Source organism: Dromiciops gliroides, chromosome 4, assembly GCF_019393635.1.
Source record: "Dromiciops gliroides isolate mDroGli1 chromosome 4, mDroGli1.pri, whole genome shotgun sequence".
NCBI classification, from domain to species: Eukaryota; Metazoa; Chordata; class Mammalia; order Microbiotheria; family Microbiotheriidae; genus Dromiciops; species Dromiciops gliroides.
In genome coordinates, this window is record NC_057864.1 from 271,067,866 (window position 1) to 271,089,948 (window position 22,083).

The window sequence follows — 22,083 nt, forward strand, 5'->3', positions numbered from 1 at the left end:
AAGGTCTTCCCACAGTCTCAGAAACTTAAATCTAGTATCTTTTTTGGCACCTCTGGTAAGCAGACACACTCAGTGTCTCAGTCAGGTCACGTTTTCGCTGCAAATTAAGCGCTGATATGCATATGAGCTAGGAAAGGTACAAATGTACCTTCGCCAGACAGCAATGGACAACCTGACAACACCTCCCCAGATCCTGCCCTTGTCTGAAATTCATTAACTATGGGACACGACCATGACAGGGTATGTGGGAAAGGCTGACGGCCAGGACACTCAAACTCTGGTCCTGGTTTTGTCACTCACTTAGTGGATAACCTTAAGAATCTGCTTAACCCATCTAGCCTCAGGGTCTTCAAAAGCAAAATGAAAGGGGTCAACTAGAGAATAATGATTGATATGCATAGTACCTTGAGGTCTGCAAGGCATAGAATCCTAGATCTAGAGCCAGAAGATGCCTCCGAAGACATCAAACCCAACCCCTTCATTTTATAGACAGGGAAACTGAGGCCCAAAGAAGTTAAGTGGCCAAAGTCATAAAGCCAGTAAATGGCAGGGTCAGAATTTGATCCTCATCACTACCACATGAGGTAAGTGCTCTAGATATTATTATTCTTCCCATTTGACAGATAGGAATACTGAGGCTCATCAAGGTTAATGACTTACCCAAAGTGACATAGCTAGTTAGCTAACAGCCTAGGGAAGATTCAAGCCTGGGTCTCAATCCATCTGGACAAGCTGCCTCTCTGTAACGATCTCTAAAAGTGCTCCTAGGTTGGACATTCTAGGATTTCCTGAGAAGATCCACCCACCCTTACAATGGCCCCACTGACTTAGCTGATGAAAGAAGGGAAAATAGAGGTGCACTTGCACTGAGTTGAGGTAGGAATGGTTTGCTGTACAGATATGTTCATATATGGGTCTGTCACTGCTGTGAAAGATGACAGAGAATGACCTATTAGTGGCTGCTCCAAATCAGGTCTCAAAGGTAAGGGATGCCAAGGCACTGGCTTTCAGGTAAAAGAGGGTGTAATGATGGGGGGTGCCATATGGAATGAGTCTATATCATTTAGAAATCCCATGAAAGAAGATCCAGAAAAAGACTTAAACCTTGAGCAAACAAGAAATCAGATGTCCTTGAGTTCCTCTTCCAACTTCTGCCACATCTGCCACGGCTCTCCTGGGTAGACAGTCCTTGGCCATGCTTCCCTTCCACAATGCAGTCTCTATACAGGCCCTAGACCATAGATCTAAAGCTGGAAGGAATCTGAGAAGCCATCTCATCCAACTCCCTCACTTTTAGAGATAAGGAAACTGGTAGACAATACTCTTAAGCAGAAGAGTATGAGTATGTGTATATGTATGTATGTGTGTGTGTGTGTGTGTGTGTGTATAAAAATGCTATCAAAACTTCCAAGATTTGGGTATGAATAAAACCATCCAGGGGACAGTTAAGTGGCTAAGTGGTTAGAGTACCACACTTGGAATCATGCAGTTCCACACTTGGAATCCTGAGTTCAAATCCGGCTTCAGACACTTACTTAGCTGTGTGATCCTGGGTAACTCACTTAACCTTTTTGCCTCAATCAGTGAAATGAGCTGGAGAAGGAAATGGCAAATTACTCCATTATCTTTGCCAAGAAAACCTCCAATGGGGACACAAAGAATTGGACATGACTGAAAGACTGAACAATAACAAAACCTTCCAAAAGCAAAGTACTTTAGAGAGTTTAGAAATTCAAGGACTGTGGCTCACTCTGTTCTCAGACTCATTGTAGGGTCTTCTATGGGTCCAATACCCCTCTTTCAAGGGAGTATGGGGTGCTCAGGAAGAACTAGTGCCTCTGGTGAGAGGGCTTGCTGAACCTTTTTCAGGGCTGCTCGTCCATCTTTGGTGTCTTTGCCCAATTCTCACCTGTGGACTGGATCTATGATTTCATGGGCATAGGCAATTCCCAGATGAGAAGATACCTTCCACTGCAGAGATCTACTATCTCTGAAATTTTTAACATTAGAGGGCTGTTTAGGAGTACTAAGAGATGAAGTGGCCTGTCTGAGATCACAAAGCCCATAGGAGTCAGAGGCAGAATTTGAACCTAGGTTCTATCCAATGTGCCAAGGGTTCTTTACCGGTTTTTGTCTCATGGCCCCCTAGCCTACAGGGACTCTTTCTCAGAATGTTTTTAAATGCATAAAATAAAAAACACAGGATTACAAAGGAAACCAATTACGCTGAAATATAGTCATTGAGTTGTTTTAAAAAACAAGTGCATGTGGGGGCAGCTAGGTGGCACAGTGGATAAAGCACCAGCCCTGGATTCAAGAGGACCTGAGTTCAAATTTGACCTCAAACACTTAACACTTACTAGCTGTGAGACCCTGGGCAAGTCACTTAACTCTCACTGTCCCACCAAAACACACACACACACACACACACACACACACACACACACACACACAAAACAAGTACGTGGACCCAGGTTAAGAACCCCTGTACCTGTTATGGAAGCCAACTATGTTGAAATATAGTTATCCAGGGCAGCTAGATGGCGCAGTGGATAAAGCACCAGCCCTGGATTCAGGAGGACCTGAGTTCAAATCAGACACTTGACACTTGTGTGACCCTGGGCAAGTCACTTAACCCTCACTGCCCCACAAAAAAAAAAAAAAGGAAAACGAAAGGAAAAAAAAGAAAGAAAGAAACAAAGAAAGAAAGAAAGAAAGAAAGAAAGAAAGAAAGAAAGAAAGAAAGAAAGATAGTTATCCAAATTTTTTTTAAGTGTTTGGACCCTGTTAAGAATCCTATGTCATTGACTGAACATGTATTACCTATATCAAATTGCTTACTGTCTCAGAGAGGGTGGAGGTGAAGGAGGGAGAGAGAACATTTGGAACTCAATTTTTTAAAATGAACATTAAAAATTGTCTTTACGTGTAACTGGGGGGAAAATAAAATATGATTTAATAGAAAAAAATAGAACCCTATGCCAGGCGGCCTCTCCTAGAATCACAGATTTAGAGATGGGAGATATCTTTGAAATGATCTAATAAAACATTCTCCTCTTTTAGATGAGGAACCTGAGGCCCAGAAGTTAAGATTTGCCCAGTCACCCAGGGAATAAACAGCAAAGTCCCAGATTTGATGCCTGATGCTCAGAATCCAAAATCCAGCCCATTTCTCACTGCAACATGATGCTTCCCTACAGAGTCAACTAGCAAAACAGACAAGGCCAAGCTATGTCGCACTCTCCTCTGCTCCAAGAGGTAGGTGAAGGGAAAACAAAACAAAATTCCAAGGGACCTATATATTTCAAGGCACCAGAAGTAGTTCTATTGTTCTCCTTGTTTTTCCATCATTTTCTCTTTTAGCCAATTGCTTCCAAAAGGCCCCAGTCTGACAATGGTGGATCTTGGTCTTACAGCCTGTAAGCCCAGATAATAACAAGGTTTACCCACCAAACACATCAGAATTTCTGCCTCCAACTGTTCTCCCTCTGATTAGAAAGCACACCTCCAGTGCTAGAAAGGTATAAATTCAGTCTTTTCAGGAGGCCTTCAGCCTTTTCGATTTCTCAAGGTAGGAGCAAGCATCAGCCGCACCACTGGACTGGTCAGTGGGGCCCCTGCCCAATAGGAAGCAGATCAAATAGGAGCTCATGCCTGTGGGAGGGAAGTTCTCACCATAGCAACACAAACAGCCAGGGCTGCAGCTCCCATCTGTTGTGATGGGGCGGAACGGTGCCCTGAGCAATGAACAACAGGAAAGACGTGGGGTTTTAAAAACAGGAGAAGAAAGAGAAAAGCTGTACCTACTTGCTGTGTAGTGTCCTAACTGTTTTTACTACCCAACTAAAACTGACAGCAGCAGCCTTGTCTCCCACCATCCCACTCCCCGTGCCCTAAGAAGATGGACGGAACTGAGAGAGAACAGATGTTCTCCCCAGAGGAGTCGCATCACTAAGTTCTCCTGGAAGGGAGAGAAGTTCAGCATGCTGGAGAAATGACTCAAACTTCATAGGATCACCGATTTATGAGATGGGAGGGATCTCAGAGGTCAGAGGACCATAGATTAAGAGCTGAAAGGGACCTTAAAAGGCCATTGAGTCCAACCCCCTGCTTTCACATGGGAGGAAATGGCCAGAGAAGTTAAGGAATTTGCCCAAGGCCACACAGGCAATAAATGACAGAACTGGGAGTCAAACTCAGACCATGGACTCCAAATCCAGCATGCTTCCCTACTGGGAACCTCAATTCAATAAACATTTATCAAACATCTATTATTATTATTATTATTATTATTATTTTGCTGTGCAATGAGTGTTAAGTAACTTGCCCAGGGTCACACAGCTAGTGTCAAGTGTCTGAGGCTGGATTTGAACTCAGGTCCTCCTGAATCCAGGACCAGTGCTTTATCCACTGCACCACCTAGCTGTCCCTAAGCATCTACTTTTTATGTGCCCAGAATGTCTAACAACTCAACCCTTTTTTAACAAAGGGCTTATGGGAAATGATTGGGGATAGCATGTTTTAGAGAAATGGATAGGCTCACAGATTTCGAGTTGGAAGGGAAACAATGTCTTCTGCCTCCTTTTGTATCACCAACACTAGGTACAGTGCTTGGCACATAGTAGGTGCTTAATAAATGTTTACTGATTGACTAGTCCAACTCCATCATTGCATAGATAAGCAACTAAAAGCCCTGACAGCTTATGATTTACCCAAGATCACCCATAGTTGGTGGGAGAACTGGGATTCCAATTTAAGGCCTCTGACTTCAAATCCAGCAATCTTTACCCTGTAACATATTGCCTCTAACTTTTGCTCTCCGGTTCAAGAGCCCTAAAGTTTTTCTAAGACACTAGTGAAAAGTATACTTTGATTCCCAAATCCTACTGTAACATTAGGATTGGATTAATCATCCTGCTTCCGGAGTTAAAATTCACTAAATGGTCAATGCAATCTTTCTGGCTACGGCTGCCTTCACCAAAAGAAGGAACAGAGATTAAGTATTCTGCCCTGGGGTCACATAGCACTTTTTCAAAGTAGAAATTAGATCTAAATTTAAGTACTTAGGCAGTTGCTCAAAATCAGGTTATTAATTCTTCAAAGGTGCTAAAAGTCAAGAATATATTAAGCACCTACTATGTACCAGGTGCTATGTAAATCCTAGGGATTAAAAAAACAAAAAAAGCAAAAACCAGTACCTACTCTCAAGGAGCTTACAGTCCAATGGGAGGTGGGGCTGGGGGTGGAGGCAACCAGAGGCAACCCACCAGGTACAAACTAGCTATACACAAGATGAATGGGAGACTGTTACAGGGAAGGCACTATGATTCAAGAGAACTAGGAAATGCTTCTTGCAGAAGGTGAAAGAAGCCAAGGCGGGGATGAGGAGAGTTACAAGCATGAGAGGAATAGCAATGGAAAATGCCCAGAGTCCAGCGTTGGTCTGGAGAGTCTTGTTTGAGGTGCAATAAGGAGGTCAGTGTCCCTGGGTTACAGAGTATATGGGAAGGAGGATGGTAGAAGAAAACTGGGAAAGAAGGAAGGTGCCAAAATCAAAGAGATGATGTTATGTTTGATCCTAGAGGAAACAGGGGGCCACTAAAGTTTATTGACTAGAAGGGCGGCATGGTAAGATTTGTGCTTTAGAAAGTTCTATTTGGCAGAGAAGTGGAAGATGGATTGGAACAGGAAAGGAAGTTAACCCACAGCACCAAAGCACTGGAAAGACTGTCCCTGAAGACTAAGGGACCACTCTTCCCTCTACCTTTTCCCCTTCCTTATGGCCAACTTCTCTAAAATATTTCTGAACTATCAGGATCTGAAGAATAAGGTACAAGAATAAAAGTGAGATTACAAAGAGCTCTTTCACACTCTATGATATCTGTCATCTCAATATAAGAGCATTAAAAAAAATTATGAAGCAAAAGAACCTTACGTTTAATGGGTAAATAACACACACATATCACTGCACAGGGTAAAGAGAATTCCCACACCTGGAGTTCCCTACAAATGCCATCTGTGGAGGAAAGCACGGAAGCACAGACCCTTCTCAGGGGGAAGGTGAGGTTCTAGAGTAGGCACACGCAGAAGCAAGTACTCAAACACACAGAGGAACAGAAGACCATGTAAGGCTTGTATCAGAAGTCAAGCCAATTGACTTTGCTTTAAGCTATGTCAATTTGTTTGGGGTTTTTGGTCCAGACCCGTAATTTCAATGATGCAGGGAACTCTGGGTGAGTAAACTCCTTCTGTCAACGCAGGTGAGAAACTGAGACACAATATATAGTTTTTAAAAGTTGCTTGGGGGGTGCAGCTAGGTGGTACAGTGGATAAAGCACCAGCCCTGGATTCAGGAGTACCTGGGTTCAAATCCGGCCTCAGACACTTGACACTTACTAGCTGTGTGACCCTGGGCAAGTCACTTAACCCCCATGACCCCACCAAAAAAAAAAAAAGTTGCTTGGCTATGTATTGCCATATGAAAAAATGTTCTAAATCACTACTGATTAGAGAAATGCAAATTAAAACTCTGAGGTACCACCAGACCCCTAGTAGATTGGCTAGTATGACAAAAAAATAATAATAAAAAATATTGAAGATGATGTGGAAAAACTGGAACACTAATGCATTGTTGGTGAAGTTGTGAACTGATCCAACTATTCTGGAAAGCAATTTGGAACTATGCCCAAAGGGCTATGGGGCTATGAATAAGCTTTGACCCAATACCACTATTATGTCTGTATCCCAAAGACATCATAAAAAAGGGAAAAGGACCGACATGTACAAAAATATTTCTAGCAGCTCTCTTTGTGGTAGCAAAGAATTGGAAATTGAGGGGATGCCCATCAATTGGAGAATGGCTGAACAAGTTGTGGTATATGGATATAATCGAATACTATCGTGTTATAAGAAATGATGAGCAGACAGATTTCAGAAAAACCTGGAAAGATTTAAATGGCCTGATGCCGAATGAAATGAGCAAAACCAGAACATTATACACAGTAAGAGCAACACTGTATGATGATCAGCTGTGATAGACTTTGCTTTTCTCAGCAATGCCATGATCCAAGACACTTCCAAAGGACTCGTGATGGGAAATGCTCTCCATATCCAGAAAAAGAACTATGAAATCTGAATGCAGATTGAATCATAACTATTTTTACTTTTGTTGTTGTTGTTGTTTTCTTTCTTAAGGTTTTTCCTTTTTGTTCTGATTTTTCTTTCATGACATGACTAATGTGGAAATATGTTTAATGTAATTGTACATATATAACCTGTATCAGATTGCTTTCTGTCTGGGGGAGGAGGGAGAGAAGGGAGGGAGGGAGACAAATTTGGAAATCAAAATCTTATAAAAACGAATGTTGAAAACTATCCTTACATGTAACTGGGGAAAAAATACTATTAAGGGGAAAAAAAATAAAATAAAAGTTGCTTGGGGCACTAACAGGTAAGTGACTGGTCCTGGGTCACACATCCAGGATGTTTCCAAGGAAAGACTTGAAGCCCCGTATTTATAGTGCCAAGGGCAGTTCTCTCCACCAGATACAAGTTGGTGTTGTTTTAAACTACCTATAATTATGTTTTAAGGGGCATACTCCCATCTACAACACAACCACATGTATATAGGTTGAATTTTTTCCCTTCATTCCTTCACTCATAAGGATGATCTACCGTTTATACTGTGAATGTTTCGCCCTAACAAGTCAGCCTTATTTTCAGAAACAAAATTAATTGGAAGGCCAAACACTGCCCAAGAGTTCAGAATGAAACCCTCCGGTTATCTCAAGCTGAGAAAGGGTATCCAAACCTGCAAACAGCAGGCAGACCATTTCAAAATCACTTGACTACAGATGCCAATGTATTCCAATAAGTTTTTGAAAAATTATGAAAGCCTCTTAAAATGATGAGACTTAAGCGATAGCAGGCTCACTTCTCCTTCATTTAGGGGCCAAACCCCAAGGGAGAAGTCAAAGAAATTCTCCTTCTCTCCTCCTTCTTATCCTCTGTGGCTAGAAAAGTTCTTTCCTTCCCTGTCTGCTTCAGTTTAAAACGTGGCACTGAACAGGACGTCTGGAAAAGGAAGGGAAAGGGGGGGAAAAAGGGAACGCTTTCCAATCACACGCGTACACACACACACACACACACACACACACACACACACACACACACAACCAGATGCTGACCAGACACACACACATACACACACGAACAAGAAGGGATGGTCATGCCAGACTCCACGTAAGAAACCCAACTGAAGGGCCAAGTTGTTTGGTAGGAATCTCCCCTTAGCCCCACCTCTCCATTAAGCAAAGTTAAGAGAAAGCTGGAAAGGAAGGGGGGGGGGGAAATCTCCACATTCCTGACATTTTTTTAGCCAAGTACTGTGGCTGCAGAGCTGCTACACTCCAAATGGCCTGTGAGGAAGGCAAAACCTGAGACTAGGGGAAAGGAACCTGTCTCCCCCAGCCTTGGCAATGGGAGATGACAGGAAAAAGGCTTCTAGGCTGTCCCAAAATGAAAACAAGCAAAGGCAGGACCTTCTCGTCTGCTCCCACCAAATCCTAAAAAGAGAGAATTAGGAGTATAGTCCTATGGCAAGGGGAAAAGTCAAGCACCTCCATCTGAGACAGGCAGAGGCCAGGAGGAGGAAAGCTGGGGTGGGAGCAAGGCAGGGATGGATAAGATAAAGAGGGGGATTACTATGCAAGACTGCAGCTGCCTCCTGGAGAGAGAGGGGCCAGGCTCTTGGGGAAGAGGTTGGATGGTAGGAACACCAAGGGAGGAGGGAAAGGGGGATGGAGGGGGGGGGGTGTCTAGGAGAACAGCTCTTTGTGGAAAGAATTATAATTGAGTTTTCACGTTTCTTTTTATAAATGAAAGAATCTCAGTTTGGCATTAAGTCAGAAATCCAACAGCATGATACCCTTTCCCTTTCTTCCCCTCCCCCCCCCCACTTTCCTCCTAGTCTTACATCCAGAAGAAAAATGCAAAGTGCTAAATCTTATTCTTTTCTTTCTCCCATGCCACCCTTATCCTCCATCCCTCACCCCAGACTTGCAGCAGAATGGTGAGGGGCATGGAAAGTCCTAGAACTCGAAAGACAATGACAGGGCTCTCTTTTTCCAGACACAAAGCACAGCCAGACTGTATAACTGAGAGAAACCTGCCACTCCAGTCTTAAGCTAGTAAAGAATTTAGCCACTGTCATCCTTTTCACTCACTGGATGCTAAAAAAGATGCCCGAATAGCACTAAGAAATGCAAAAGGCTTCCAGGTGTCTAATGGTTAATAGCCATGATAACAATAAGGGCTTTTACTTATACACAGCCCAGTTCCCCTCCCCCCCCCCCACAATATCCCTGTGAGGTAGGTGATACAGGTATTGTTCCCATTTTATAGAAGGATGAAACTGAGGCTCAGGGAGATTAAGCTTTTAGACTATGGTTTTAAAGTTAGTAAATTAAGCTCCTAGCCTATGGTCTTAAAGAGGGAAAACGATCATCTTCATCAAGTTCAGTGCTCCCCCACCCCCTGAAAAAAAATCACATAATTTAGAATTGGAAGACATCTCAGTGGCCACCTAATAGACCCCACGCCTACCTGAAAGCATTCCCTCTACAACAGACCCCCTTTTCAACATACCATACTGAGTCCCTACTTATTTCTCAAACAACAATTATCTGTTACTGATTACTCCTGCCTCTCTTAACAAATATGTTGTCTAGCACTGGCCACTCTCTGCCAAATCAGCACAGGAAAGATATGCCCCATATTTTGCCCAAAGGGCTATGAAGGACCCAAGAACCCTCTCTGAAAGAAGTGGGGGAAGGGAAGTGTCCTTCTGGCTATTTCAACCAAGGCTTTTTCATTCTCCAGGCCAACAATAAGGACAGAGAAAAACCCTAGCTGTCTCTGGCTATCCTTTTCTCCCTCCCCCCACCCCCTCCTTCTGCCACATACTTCTAGTAGGATCTCAAAGCACTTTGGAAATAACACCTGAAGGAAGGCCACTAACAACATAACAGTAATTGAAAGGATCCGGAGGCAGGAAGAAAGGAAGAATTCGAAATGGACAAATAAACACTTTGGCCTCTAGATATGAGCAAAGGAAAAACCACAAATATCATCAGGTGCTACAAACAGCATATAGAGCCACTGGGTCAAAGAACAGTTTTCACAAGTTTTGCCCTGGATATGCAGTGACAAGGACTATAGTCCTCACCCATCAGACCTCTCAGCCACACCCTTAGAGAAGGGTAAGAGGGTATTCAGTGTCATTTCAGGCTGGGCTAGCAAGACAGTACTAAGAACACATTGCCATGAAGCTGTTCAGATTTTATCTATCTGCCAAGCCAAAATCAATCATTAATCTATTATCATAATGACAGCTAGAACCCGAGGAATATGGTGGGGAGCACTAAAGTAAAAATGACTACCTCCCCTGAAAAACTGGAATTTGGACTGCAATATATATATATACCCACCCAACAACCTTAATGGCACCCCCCCAGCACAAAAGATTCCCTAAAACTCTTACCAGGATACCAACTGAATACTGACTCAGGAAGTAGAATCCCACCAAGACATAATGGGAAAGTAGAGTAACCCTCCGGTTAGTTGGAATAGGATAACCCCCAGACCCCAAACTCCAGAGACAGGAAAACATTTTTTACACAGGTTTACCTGTATAGTTGCAAGTGTCCAAACCTGTTCCCCAAATGAACATTCAGGATAAGCAAACCTACCCAGTGCCCATACCCAGAAAGGAAGACAACTGAGTCCTGTCCCACCCATAACCCTACCAAAGAAAATCTCTGGGATATTGATACTAGAGGGATGAACTACCATTATTCCCAGGGCAAGAGGCAGTGCCAAGCATCTTACTCAATCTCTTCTCCATTTCACCCAACTTCCCAACAGTACCTCCTTTTCCTCACTCCCAAGAGGCCCAATGTCCTCTCTCTCTGATCCCTTTGATTTTTACCCTTTACATTATTTTTGAACATGGGGAGGAGGCAGCCTAATTCAGATGATAGCTGCCCTATGAACTCGTATCTTATCCTATTTGCTCAGGTGCCACCTGTTCCCAGAAAACAAGATAAATCATTCCTTCCCATTATAGCAAAGAGAAGAGTTAAGGCTTAGTATTCCCCCCCCTCACTCTCCAACCCCCCACCCTAAGGTGCTAAAGGAGTTAACATACAGGATAATGAAAACAGCCTTGCCAGCAGTGCTATTTTACCTTCCAGTCCCCACACATTCAGGTATGGAGGTAAATGGTTAAGAAGTCATTCTGGCTAGAGGGAGGAAGGGAGAGAGGGAAGAAGGAAGGGAGGAAGGGTGGGAGGAAGGGAGGGAGGGAAGAAGGAAAGAGGGTAGGGTGGAAGAAAGGGTGGAAAGAAGGGAGGAAAAGAAGGGTGGAAGGAAGGGAGGAAAAAAGGGTAGAAGGAAGGAATGGAGGGAGAGAGGGAAGGAAGGGAGAAAGGGAGAGAAGGGAAGGAAGGAAGAAGAAAGGAAAGGAAGGGAGGAAGGAAGGGTGGGAAGGAAGGGAGGGAGGGAAGGAAAAAGAAAACGAGAAAGAGAAGAGAGGGAAGAAGGAATAAAGGAAAGGAAGGGAGGATGGGAGAGAGGGAGGAAAGAAGGAAAGAAAAGGAAGGGAGAAAGACAGAGAAAGGAGGGAAAAAAGGAAGGAAAAAAGGGAGAAGGGAGGAAGGAAGGGGGGGGAAAGGTGGGAGGAAGGAAGTGGAAGGGAAGGAGGGCGGTAGGGGAGGAGGATTTATTAAGCTGCATGTGCCGGGCACTGTGCTGGGCAGTGGTGCAGGGTGCACAGAATGGGGCGTCGGGTTCTCGGGGCTCTAAAGCAGCACTTGGCCCAGCACGGGCCAGTCTTAGGCTAAGGAAAGGAGCGAGAGTCCGCGTTCTAAGGATGTATAAAAGGAAGTAACAGAAAATTGAAAGAGTGATGAAGTCACAATAATGTACCCAGAGGCAGTGGTCGAAAGTCGGGAGGGTCACGAAGGAGTCAGAACCACATATACTCAAAGGGAAACCTCGGGCATCGTCTGCAGGAGAAGGCAGCGCGGGCGGCCCCAGGGCCAGGGCCAGGTGCGGGGGCGGCCCTGGGTGCCCCCCGGGGCCCCTCATGGGCGGAAGGCGGGCGGAGTGGCTAGGGCATGGATGGATCGAGAAGCCCGGGGAGCGGGTGCACAAAAGCGGAAAAGGAGAGCGAGTCCGGGCCCGGGCAGCGGCGGCAGCGGCAGCAGGAGGAGGAGGATGCGGATTACGTGGATACAGGAGCCCACATCTGGAGGCGCCCGGGCGCTGGGGGAGGGGGTGGCGAGGGGGAGGGGGAGGCAGAACTCGCGCGGACGGGGCAGGGGCTGCCGGTGGCGGTGGCGGTGGCGGTGGTGGCGCCTGCCCGCCCCTCCCTCCCCGCCCCCCCAATGCCCGGGCGCTCCCCTCACCTCGAACATAAGCCCGATGAGGACGCAGAGCACCAGGCAGAAGCCGATGTCCGCATGGTTGTGGATGACGAACTCCTGGCTGAAAAGCGGGTAACTTTTCGTCCTCCGGCGGAAAGCCATGGCAGCGGGCGCAGGGAAGCCGCCGCCGGGGCCCGCACCCTCCCCTCCGCTCGCTCGCTAGCGAGCCGCGCAAACTTCTCCAGCTCCCGGGTCCGCCGCCGGCCCGCCCAGCGCGGAACAACTTCTCCAGGCCACGCCCCCTCTGTCAGGGCCACGCCCCCTTCCTTTCCTCTCTCCCCGCCCCCCCTCACGCTCCCCCCTCCCGGCCCCCGGAACCCTCACTCCTCCTCCTCCCTCCCTCCCTCCCAGGACCGGTGCCCTCGGCCCCGCCCTCTGCGCGTCAGGGAATGCTTGGCCACGCCCCCTGAAGGCTTAACCCTTTCCCACCCGTTGGGCAGAGAAGGGGGAAGAAAAGAGGCCGGGGTGCGTTCTTGCAAGGAGGCTTGCGGTTTAAAACCACAGAGGCTTTCGGTTTCCACACACCCACACCCACACACCCCCTCCGTGTTCAAACCAACCCAAAGGCAGCTCCCGGCCAGACCTTTCCGAATGCCAACCCCCTCAACCACTCTGCATTTGCCACCCGACAGCGCCCCCACCACTGTCCTTCTCTTCCCCGTCGCCCGCCCCTCCCTCTGGGCTGCTCCACCCTGCTGCCACTCTAGCGTTCTAGGCTCTTCTGGTTTTCTCTGTGTGTCAACCCCCCCCCCCCACACACACACACACACACACCCCGCCCCGCAAAGCTGCCTTCTTTTTCTGATCACTTATCTCCCGTCCCGCCCCTCTCTTCTAGCCCGGATCGCTCTTGAGTCCTCCTCTGCTACCTCCCATTCTTGCTTCCTTCTTTTCTTTATTAGACGGCAAAACAGTGACACCCCCTCCTCATTTGGGGGAAATGGGCCTGCATGGTACATGCCTTGCTTTTGTGACCTTCCTTTAAAAAAGAAAGAAAGAAATCGCCCTAGAAGAGGCCCTATGCTGTATTGTGTGTGCGTGAAGGGGGTGGGGGTGGGGTGATACTATTGATACTATTGGACGATGAATGATTGTGCCTTCGAACATGAAAAACAATCAAGCATTAATTAAGTGCCTACTATGTGCCAGACAAATCAAATGAAAGCTTCCATACCCTGCTTGAAGTGGGGGGGGGGGGGAGGTGGAATTATGATATCTCGAACACAGTAGGTTAGTAAACAGCAGTTCAACAAGCAGATATTAAATGTGTACTGTGTGCAAGGCACCGAGGAAAATGAAAAGGTAAATGAGGCATTGGCCCTGTCCTTGAGGAAATTAGAGACAAAGCACCTATCCAAACAACCCAACGCAAAATAGAATTTGTTCAGTACATAGGAGAGATACAACTTGTAGGCTAATAGCTCAGCACAGTGCCTGGCCTACAATAAAGGCTTACTAATCACATGTTGACTGACTGAGAAACATATTCAGAAGAAGAAAGGATATTTTCCACTTAAGAGAATTAGGTGACATTTAAGCAGTACCATGAAGGATGGATAGTATTTCAACAAACCAAAATGAGGGTGGGGAGCAAAGAAGTAGTTCCAGGAGAATGAATTAATCTATCAGTCATTAAACATTAAGTGCCTACTATGTGACAGGTACTGTGCTCATTTTCAATTCCCTTCTTTTGCTAATCACAACTTATTAATCATATCTTACATACTCTAATTATTAGCATTCTTTTTTTTTTAATTTTGAGTTCCAAATTCTCCTCCTTCCTCATCGCCTCCCATTGAGAAGACAACCAATATATCAATAATTATACATGTGAAATCATGCAAAACATATTTCCATATTAGCTATGTTGTATTAAAAATATAAGCAAGAAACAAAAAAGAAACTGAAAAAATTATGCTTCAATCTACTCAGAATTCATCAGTTCTCTCTCTGGTGGTTGATAGCATTTTTCATCCTGAGTCCTTTGGAATTTTCTTGGATCACTGTATTGATCAGAGTATCCAAATTCTTCACAGTTGGTCATTCTTACACTATTACTGTTTTTTTTGTTTTTTTAAGTGAGGCAGTTGAGGTTAAGTGACTTGCCCAGGGTCACACAGCTAGTAAGTGTTAAGCATCTGAGGCCGGATTTGAACTCAGGTACTCCTGACTCCAGGGCCTGTGCTCTATCCACTGTACCACCTAGCTGCCCCACACTATTACTGTTAATGTGTAGAGTGTTCTGGTTCTGCTCAAGTCACTTTGCATTAGTTCATGTCTTCCTAGGTTTTTCAAACACTTTTACACACACACACACACACACACACACATCCTTTAACATCCTTCTGCCCTTCTTGACCTGTTATGATCAATCAATCAATCAGTAAACATTTATTAAGTACCTTCCATGCCAAGCATCGTACTAAGCAACAAAAAGAAGCAAAAATGCAAAAAGACAGTCCCTGTCCTAAAGGAGCTTACAGGGAGAGAACATGCAAGCAAATATAGACAAAGCAAACTATATACAGGATAAATAGAAATAATTAAAAGAGGGAAGGCACTAGAACTGAGAGGATTTGGGGGTGGCTTCCAGTAAAAGATGGGATTTTAGTTGGGACTTAAAGGAAGCCAGGGAAAGAAAATACTGAGGGCTAGAGAGAAAGCAGGAAAGGCATCATAAAAGAGTACTTGAGCTGAACCTAGAAGAAAGCTAGATAGTTCTAAGAGGTAGATCAGGAGAAAGGATTCTGGAGCTTTGCAAAAGCATTTAGGTCAGAGAAGGAATATCAGGGTAAGTAAAGGGAACAGCAAGAAGGTCAGTTTGGATGGAACACATCATGCAAGAAAGGAAGTCGTCTGTAATCAGTCTGGAAAGAAGCTAGAGCCAGATGGTAAAGGACTTTAAATGCTAAACAGAGAAGTTAGTATTTTATCCTAAAGGCAATGCAACCCACTGATGCTTCTTGAAGAGAGGAGTGATATGGTCAGGCCTATGCTTTAGGAAAACTCAATTTGACAGTTTTATGAAGGCTAGGAGAGGGAAAAGACTAAATGCAAGAAGGCCAATTAGAAGGCTATTTCAGTCATCCAAGTGGGAGTTGATGATGGTCTGGACTGTGGTGTTTTATCAGTAGAGAGAAGAGGATAGGTGCAAAGGAATGTTGAGGAGGATAAGACTTGAATCAGGTAAGAAGACTATTATGAGATAAGGCCTCTGAAACGATGAAATCTATAAATATACAAAAAAGTAAGAACAATAACTCATTTATTACACTTTTTAACCCACAACCCATGATCAGAATCTGAGCTCTTGACTCACAAGGACCCGGGTCAATCCCAAAGGCTTGTCTAACAATTAAGAATATCTGTGGGAAAATTAGAATCTGACTCCTTTCTCTCTCTCGTCTGGGGTAAGTTCAGTTTCCTTCCTATAAGCAAACAGAGACTTCTAATCAGCACTTAACTATAGAGTACTCAGGACAATGAGCTACAAAGCTCCTTCAAGAAGAGAGCAGTTAATACATCTCACCTCCAAGTAAGGGCTATTTCTTATTTCTCACCTCTCCTCAGAATAGTTCTGTATTTGTCCCCTCAAAACTCATGACACCAATAGGGAAGGTCTTGGGGAAGTCCCAACCAGTACTTCAATTGCTGTTTCTATTGAAGGATGGTTTCTGTGTCCCTGTACCCTGGCTGCTGCCCCCACCTCTGCATCTTCCTCTATTACTGCCATCTACTATCCCTCTACACTAATGTCTGGCAACTTCTGTAGTTCCTGGCTCTTAGTAAACCTTCTCTGGACAACTAAAGAGGAGAGAGTGAGGCTGGTGACTTTGCACAGCTCTGCCTCACTTAAATCCAACACACTTGCAAGTCAAGACATCATCCCCCTGATGTCATTGGTCCTCTTGGAGAACTAAGGACAAAAAACATCAACAAGCCTTCTCTCCCTCAAACCTATGATATAATATAGAAACTCACCTGCAATTCATCTTCCTTCTTTCTGTTTCCCTGCCACAACTGCTCTCCAATCAACCACAGTTTTATGGTTTTTCAATGTACATTTAGTCTTTATATTTCTGAGAAATTTTTTTCTTATGGCACTTGCATGAGCTCTCCTGTTTTCCTCCCCTGTACCTTACAAAATGGTGTGAAGAAAAAATAAATGGAGAAACATTGGATCATCTTCTTGTCATTATGCTTACTATATTCTCCCCCAGTTAAAGATTCCTCAGTCTCTGAAAATTGTATTGGGTACATACATGCATCGTTTCCATTATGTTACAAATCATTCAAAGAACATAATAGGTATTATCAAGTGAACCAAATGTAGTAGCTCATATGCAGATATATATATATATTAATCAATGAAGTGACCAATAAATCAATAAGCATTTACTAAGTGTCTACTATGTGTCAAGTACTCTCCTAGGTACTAGGGATACAACACAAAAGTGAGAAGGTCCCTGTAGCATTTAAAGTTTACAAAGTGCTATACAAATATTATATCTCATTTTATTCTCACAACAAACCCTATGAGGTAGATGGTATTTATTATCATCCCCATCTTAGAGATAGGAGACTGAGGGATACAGAGGTCAAGTGATTTTCCCAAGGTTACATAGCTAGTAAGTTTCTAAGGCTGGATTTGTACTCAGGTCTTCCTGAATACAGGTCCAGTACTCTGGGCCATGTAACTACCTAATCAGGATAGGTGTCTTGAAGGAATAAAGAATACAGTTACATAAAGTAGGTTTTATGTAACCATTAATTGTATGCATTCTCCCCTCAAGGGAAAAATGTAGCCTTTTTTCCAACCAGCATCTTTGGACTTTGTGAGTGGACTGCCTACCCATCATATCCGAGGCATCATATGTCACTGGTCAAATAATCCAATCATTTCTGTGGTGACCTGATGTTGCCTTTGAACATTTAAGCAGTAAGGGAAGAAGGGAAAAAGAAACACAAAATTGTCTTCAAGTTTGGGATCTTGTAGTCCCATTTCTGGGCCTATTAATGAGAAGAGAAGGAGGAACAAGCATTTATTGAGTAGTATATGCCAGGCATTATGCTAAGAACTTTACAAATATTATCTCATTGATTCCTCACAACAACCCTGAGAAGTAGGTACTATTATTACCCTATTTCACAGTTGAGGAGACCGAGGCAGAGAGGTTAACTTGCCCAGAGTGACTTGTCCAGGGCTCCATGGCCAGTAAATATACAAGACTGAATTTTAACTCATGTCTTTCTGACTCCATATATACATATTCCATCCACTGAGGCACCTAGCTTTCTAGGTGATGGCCTTGACCATCCCCTAATGTTCCACAGTTGCAATATTAGGCATGAAAGAATGCCCAGTCCAACCTCTGGATTTATCCACCTCCTATCTAGGTAGAGCTCCCCCACTGGTGAGGGCAGTCTTGGCCACTCACAAGAACATACAGCTTCCTCTTTTTCGAGAATTTGACTTGGGGCAGTTCAAATCCGACCTCAGACACTTAACACTTAATAGCTGTGTGACCCTAGGCAAGTCACTTAACCCCAATTGCCTCACCAAAAAAAAAAGAGAGAGAGAGAGAGAGAGAGAATTTGACTCAGTTCCTTCCCATGTGGGACATCACCTGGGAGTCAATTGTCCATATTCAACTTTGGGCTTGATTTCTCAACTTGCCCAAATTTCTGTTCTGTTTGCTAGGGAGCCTGACTAACTCACCTATGACTAACAGACAGTTGTGATGCATCATCTTTAGAGCACCTGGCAAGTCTCTGGTACTATTTGGTAGACTGTCAGATTGCCTATCTTTGCTCTACCCAGTATAGCATGACTCTGCACCCATCTGGAATCTGTTTTCTCAGGGAACCAAGATTTTAAGACATTTTTGTCTCCAGTTCACGAGCAATGTTCTCATAGCAAATCCTACTCCCTTCTCATTCTTCCTGCTCTTCTGAGCTGAGGGCATATCTAGGCAAGAGGTCTCCCTCAACTGCCCTCTCAGCTGAGTAACATACTGGGTATGAGTCATCGTATCTTCTCCTTCCTTAGAGACTTCAAAGCATAGGTCAATAAGCATCAATGGCTCAAGCCCAGCCCTCAGTACATATGGAGTTAAGCCTGTGGCATCATTCCTGGTGGCATTAGAAGCATGCACCAGAAAGGTCAAATGCCAGCTCTGCTTTGCCTTCTGCTCTGGCCTCAGCATCACCAACAGGGTGAGCTGGGTGCAACTTAGATAGCTCCCACTTAAGAATGAGTTGATAGAGTTCTAGACCTGATCTTTATTAAGTTGAATACCTCCTTGGATAGCTTGCTTTCCAAACCTCAACACTGATCACAATGAGTCCTAACAGGGAAGCTATAGACAAAGAAATACTTCTTCCATAACACCTTGGAAACTGTGGAATATTCCTGAGTTCTAGTTGCATAGGTTTGGGAAAACCCCATGAGATGGTCCATCACCCCTAAGATGGTATTTATGTTCTTCATTTTAAAAGTCTTACTAGTACTTTTTTTTAAATTGCTATAATTTTCCAGGACTATTGCCCTTCCTCCTCACCTCGATCTCTTGCTTGTAAGAAAGAAATATAGTTAAACAAAACAAATCAACATTGGCCACTTCCAACAATGCCTCCACTGCCTCCCTTCAAGAAAGAAAGAGGTTATATTGCATAATCAGTCCTCTAGAGTAAAAATTAAACATTGTGTTAATCAGGGTATCGACATTTTTCAGTGTTGTTTTCTTTTCTGTAATTGTGGTCATTGTTCTCTTTGTTCAGATTACTTTCTTCTGTTTTAGTGTAGGCAAGTCTTTACAACTTTTTCTGAATTCTTCATCTTTGTCCTATTATGGTTCAATAATATTTCTCATAATTATATATTATAATTTGTTCAGCCATCTGCCAATTGATGGTCACCCATTTTGATTCTGGTGTTTTTCTACCACCACCACCCCCTCCAAAAAAAATGCTACCATGCTTATTTGTGTATATATGCAACCCTCTCCTCTGTCTTTGACCTACTTGGCATATACGCCCAGTGACAACACTGGATCAAAGGGAATATACTATTTAGTAACTCTTATTGTATAGTTGTGAATTATTTTCCAGAAGTTGGACCAATTCACAGCACCACTAACATTACATCAATAGCTAGTCTTCCCATTACCCTCCAACATTTACCATTTTGGGAGTGTCTTTTTCATCTTCTCTGATCTGATAAGCAGGAGGTAAAACTTCAGCATTGTTTTAATTAGTACTTCCTTTATTGTTATTAATTTGGAACATTCATATGATTGCCAGTGGTTTATATTTCCTCATTGGAAAACTACCTGAGTGCCATTGGGAATTTATGTTTTTTTCTACCCCCTTACAAAGAAAAGGAGCTTATTCAAAACAACTCCAAAGACTTGCTGATGCTTGTACCTTCCAGAGAAGCAGCTTGAATCATTAGCACTTTCCACTGAACACACCAGGCACAGGTCTCACACTTCTTGTATACATCTGTTGCCATATTCAGCAGTAGGATTTATTAAATCCAGAGTTTCCTCCTGACCCAGATGCTTAAAATCACTGTAGAGTGTTCTCATAGACATGAATCAGTAGGTTTTAGATAATATTAATTGCTTTCACATAATAGTAATTGAAATTTATATAGGACTCTAAGGTTGACAAAGCGTTTTACATATATTATGCCATCTGAACCTTATAATAACCCTGTTAGTAGGGAAAGGAACTGAACTTATGATTTTATTGGTACAGGGAACTCTTGGGTGAGGAAACTCCCTTTCCCAATGCAGGTTGGCACCTTCCCTTCAACTCCTAATCTTAAAGAGTTGCCTGGGGGCGGGGCGGTGTGAGATGAGATACAGAGCTGAGATGGAGAAAAGACAGGGATTCATGGAACTCTCCCAAATTCCTCTCCAAACATTTTAATTAACATCTCAAAATGAATTCTGGAGTGGTAAAACCCACAAAAGGACAGAGTGAAACAATTTTCTAGCCCGTGACAACTTAGAAGGTTGGCAGGAAAGGTCTATTGTATAAGGGTGAAAATGGAGCATAGTCCAGCATCACCTATGGCAGCACAAAAGGCAAGCTTCAGCAAAATAGCATCAGGCCTTTGGGGCAAATCAATTAATGGTGGTAGTGACTGCTTCTGGAACTCTTGGCCCACAGAGGTTAAAGGGTCAGACAACTGGTCAGAATGAGATTACAGAGATCCCTTTGTTGGCACTGGCTGCAGGAATCTGTTGCATATGTGGATCTGAATTGCAATCCTGGGTCACAATCTCAGAGCAAGGAGGAGCAGTAGCACACCAGAGTTGGTGGCCACAGTCTGGTCACAATTTTAGGGTAGAAAAGAGTGCGTGTGCTCACTCACAAACCAAAGCACAGTCCAGGAAAGTAATGGCAGCACCTCTCCTTAGAAAGAACTAAAAACTTATAGACCCCCAGAACTAGCTCTAAGAGCAGCACCAGAAAGGCCTGAAGCTTAGAATAGTTCCCCACCACCCAGGAGCAAAGGCCCACTTTAACATGGAGTGAAAAGTCAAGAAAAGGGCTAAAAAAAATGAGCAAACAATAAAAAAAAAAAAAAACCCTAACCAAAAAAAATTACTATGATGACAGGGAAGATTAAAACACAAACTTAGAAGAAAACAAAGGCAACTGCTCTATTCAAGGCCTCAAAGAAAAATGTGAATTGGTCTCAGACCCAAAAAGAATTCCAGAAAAAGCTCAAAAAAGATTTTCAAAATCAAGAAAAGGGTAGAAGAAAAATTGGGAATGATGCAAGAAAATCATGAAAAAAGAGTCAACATCTTGGTTAAGAGGCACACAAACACACACACACAAAATGCTGTAGAAAATAACACCTTAAAAAACAGAATAGGCCAAATGGTAAAAGGGCACAAAAAATCCACTGAAGAGAAGAACTCCTTAAAAAGTAAAACTGGCCAAATTGAAAAAAGATATACAAAAATTCACTGAAGAAAACAACTCCTTAAAAAGAAGAATTGGCTAAGTGGAAAAGGAGGTACAAAAGCTCATTGAAGAAAATAATTCCTTAAAATCAGAATTGGGCAAGTGAAAGCTAATGATTCCATGAGACATCAAGAAATAATAAAATCGGGGCAGCTAGGTGGCGCAGTGGATAGGGCACCGGCCCTGGATTCAGGAGTACCTGAGTTCAAGTCCAGCCTCAAACACTTGACACTTACTAGCTGTGTGACCCTGGGCAAGTCACTTAACCCCCATTGCCCTGCAAAAAACAACAACAACAAACAAACAAAAAAGAAATAATAAAATCAAAAGAATGAAAAAAATATAAGAAAATGTGAAATATCTCATTAGAAAAACAACTTATCTGGGAAATAGATTCATGAGAGATAATTTTTTTTTGGTGGGGCAATGAGAGTTAAGTGACTTGCCCAGGGTCACACAGCTAGTAAGTGTCAAATGTCTGAGGCCACATTTGAACTCAGGTCCTCCTGAATCCAGGGCCAGTACTTTATCCACTGTACCACCTAGCTGCCCCCATGAGAGAGAATTTAAGAATTATTGGACTACTTGAAATTCATGGTCAAAAACAGAGCTT

At 43.6% G+C, this 22,083-nt stretch overlaps 1 protein-coding gene across 1 annotated transcript in view; it reads right to left on the reverse strand.

The window, feature by feature from the left end:
• The window catches only part of TRAM2 (translocation associated membrane protein 2), a 109,671-nt gene extending 97,010 nt beyond the window's left edge, over nt 1-12,661 (reverse strand). Inside the window, exon 1 of the mRNA XM_043962461.1 lies at nt 12,468-12,661. Coding sequence (XP_043818396.1) covers nt 12,468-12,587 — 120 coding nt within the window. The 5' untranslated portion in view covers nt 12,588-12,661. The remainder of the gene's footprint in view (nt 1-12,467) is intronic.
• Nucleotides 12,662-22,083: the final 9,422 nt, after the last annotated feature.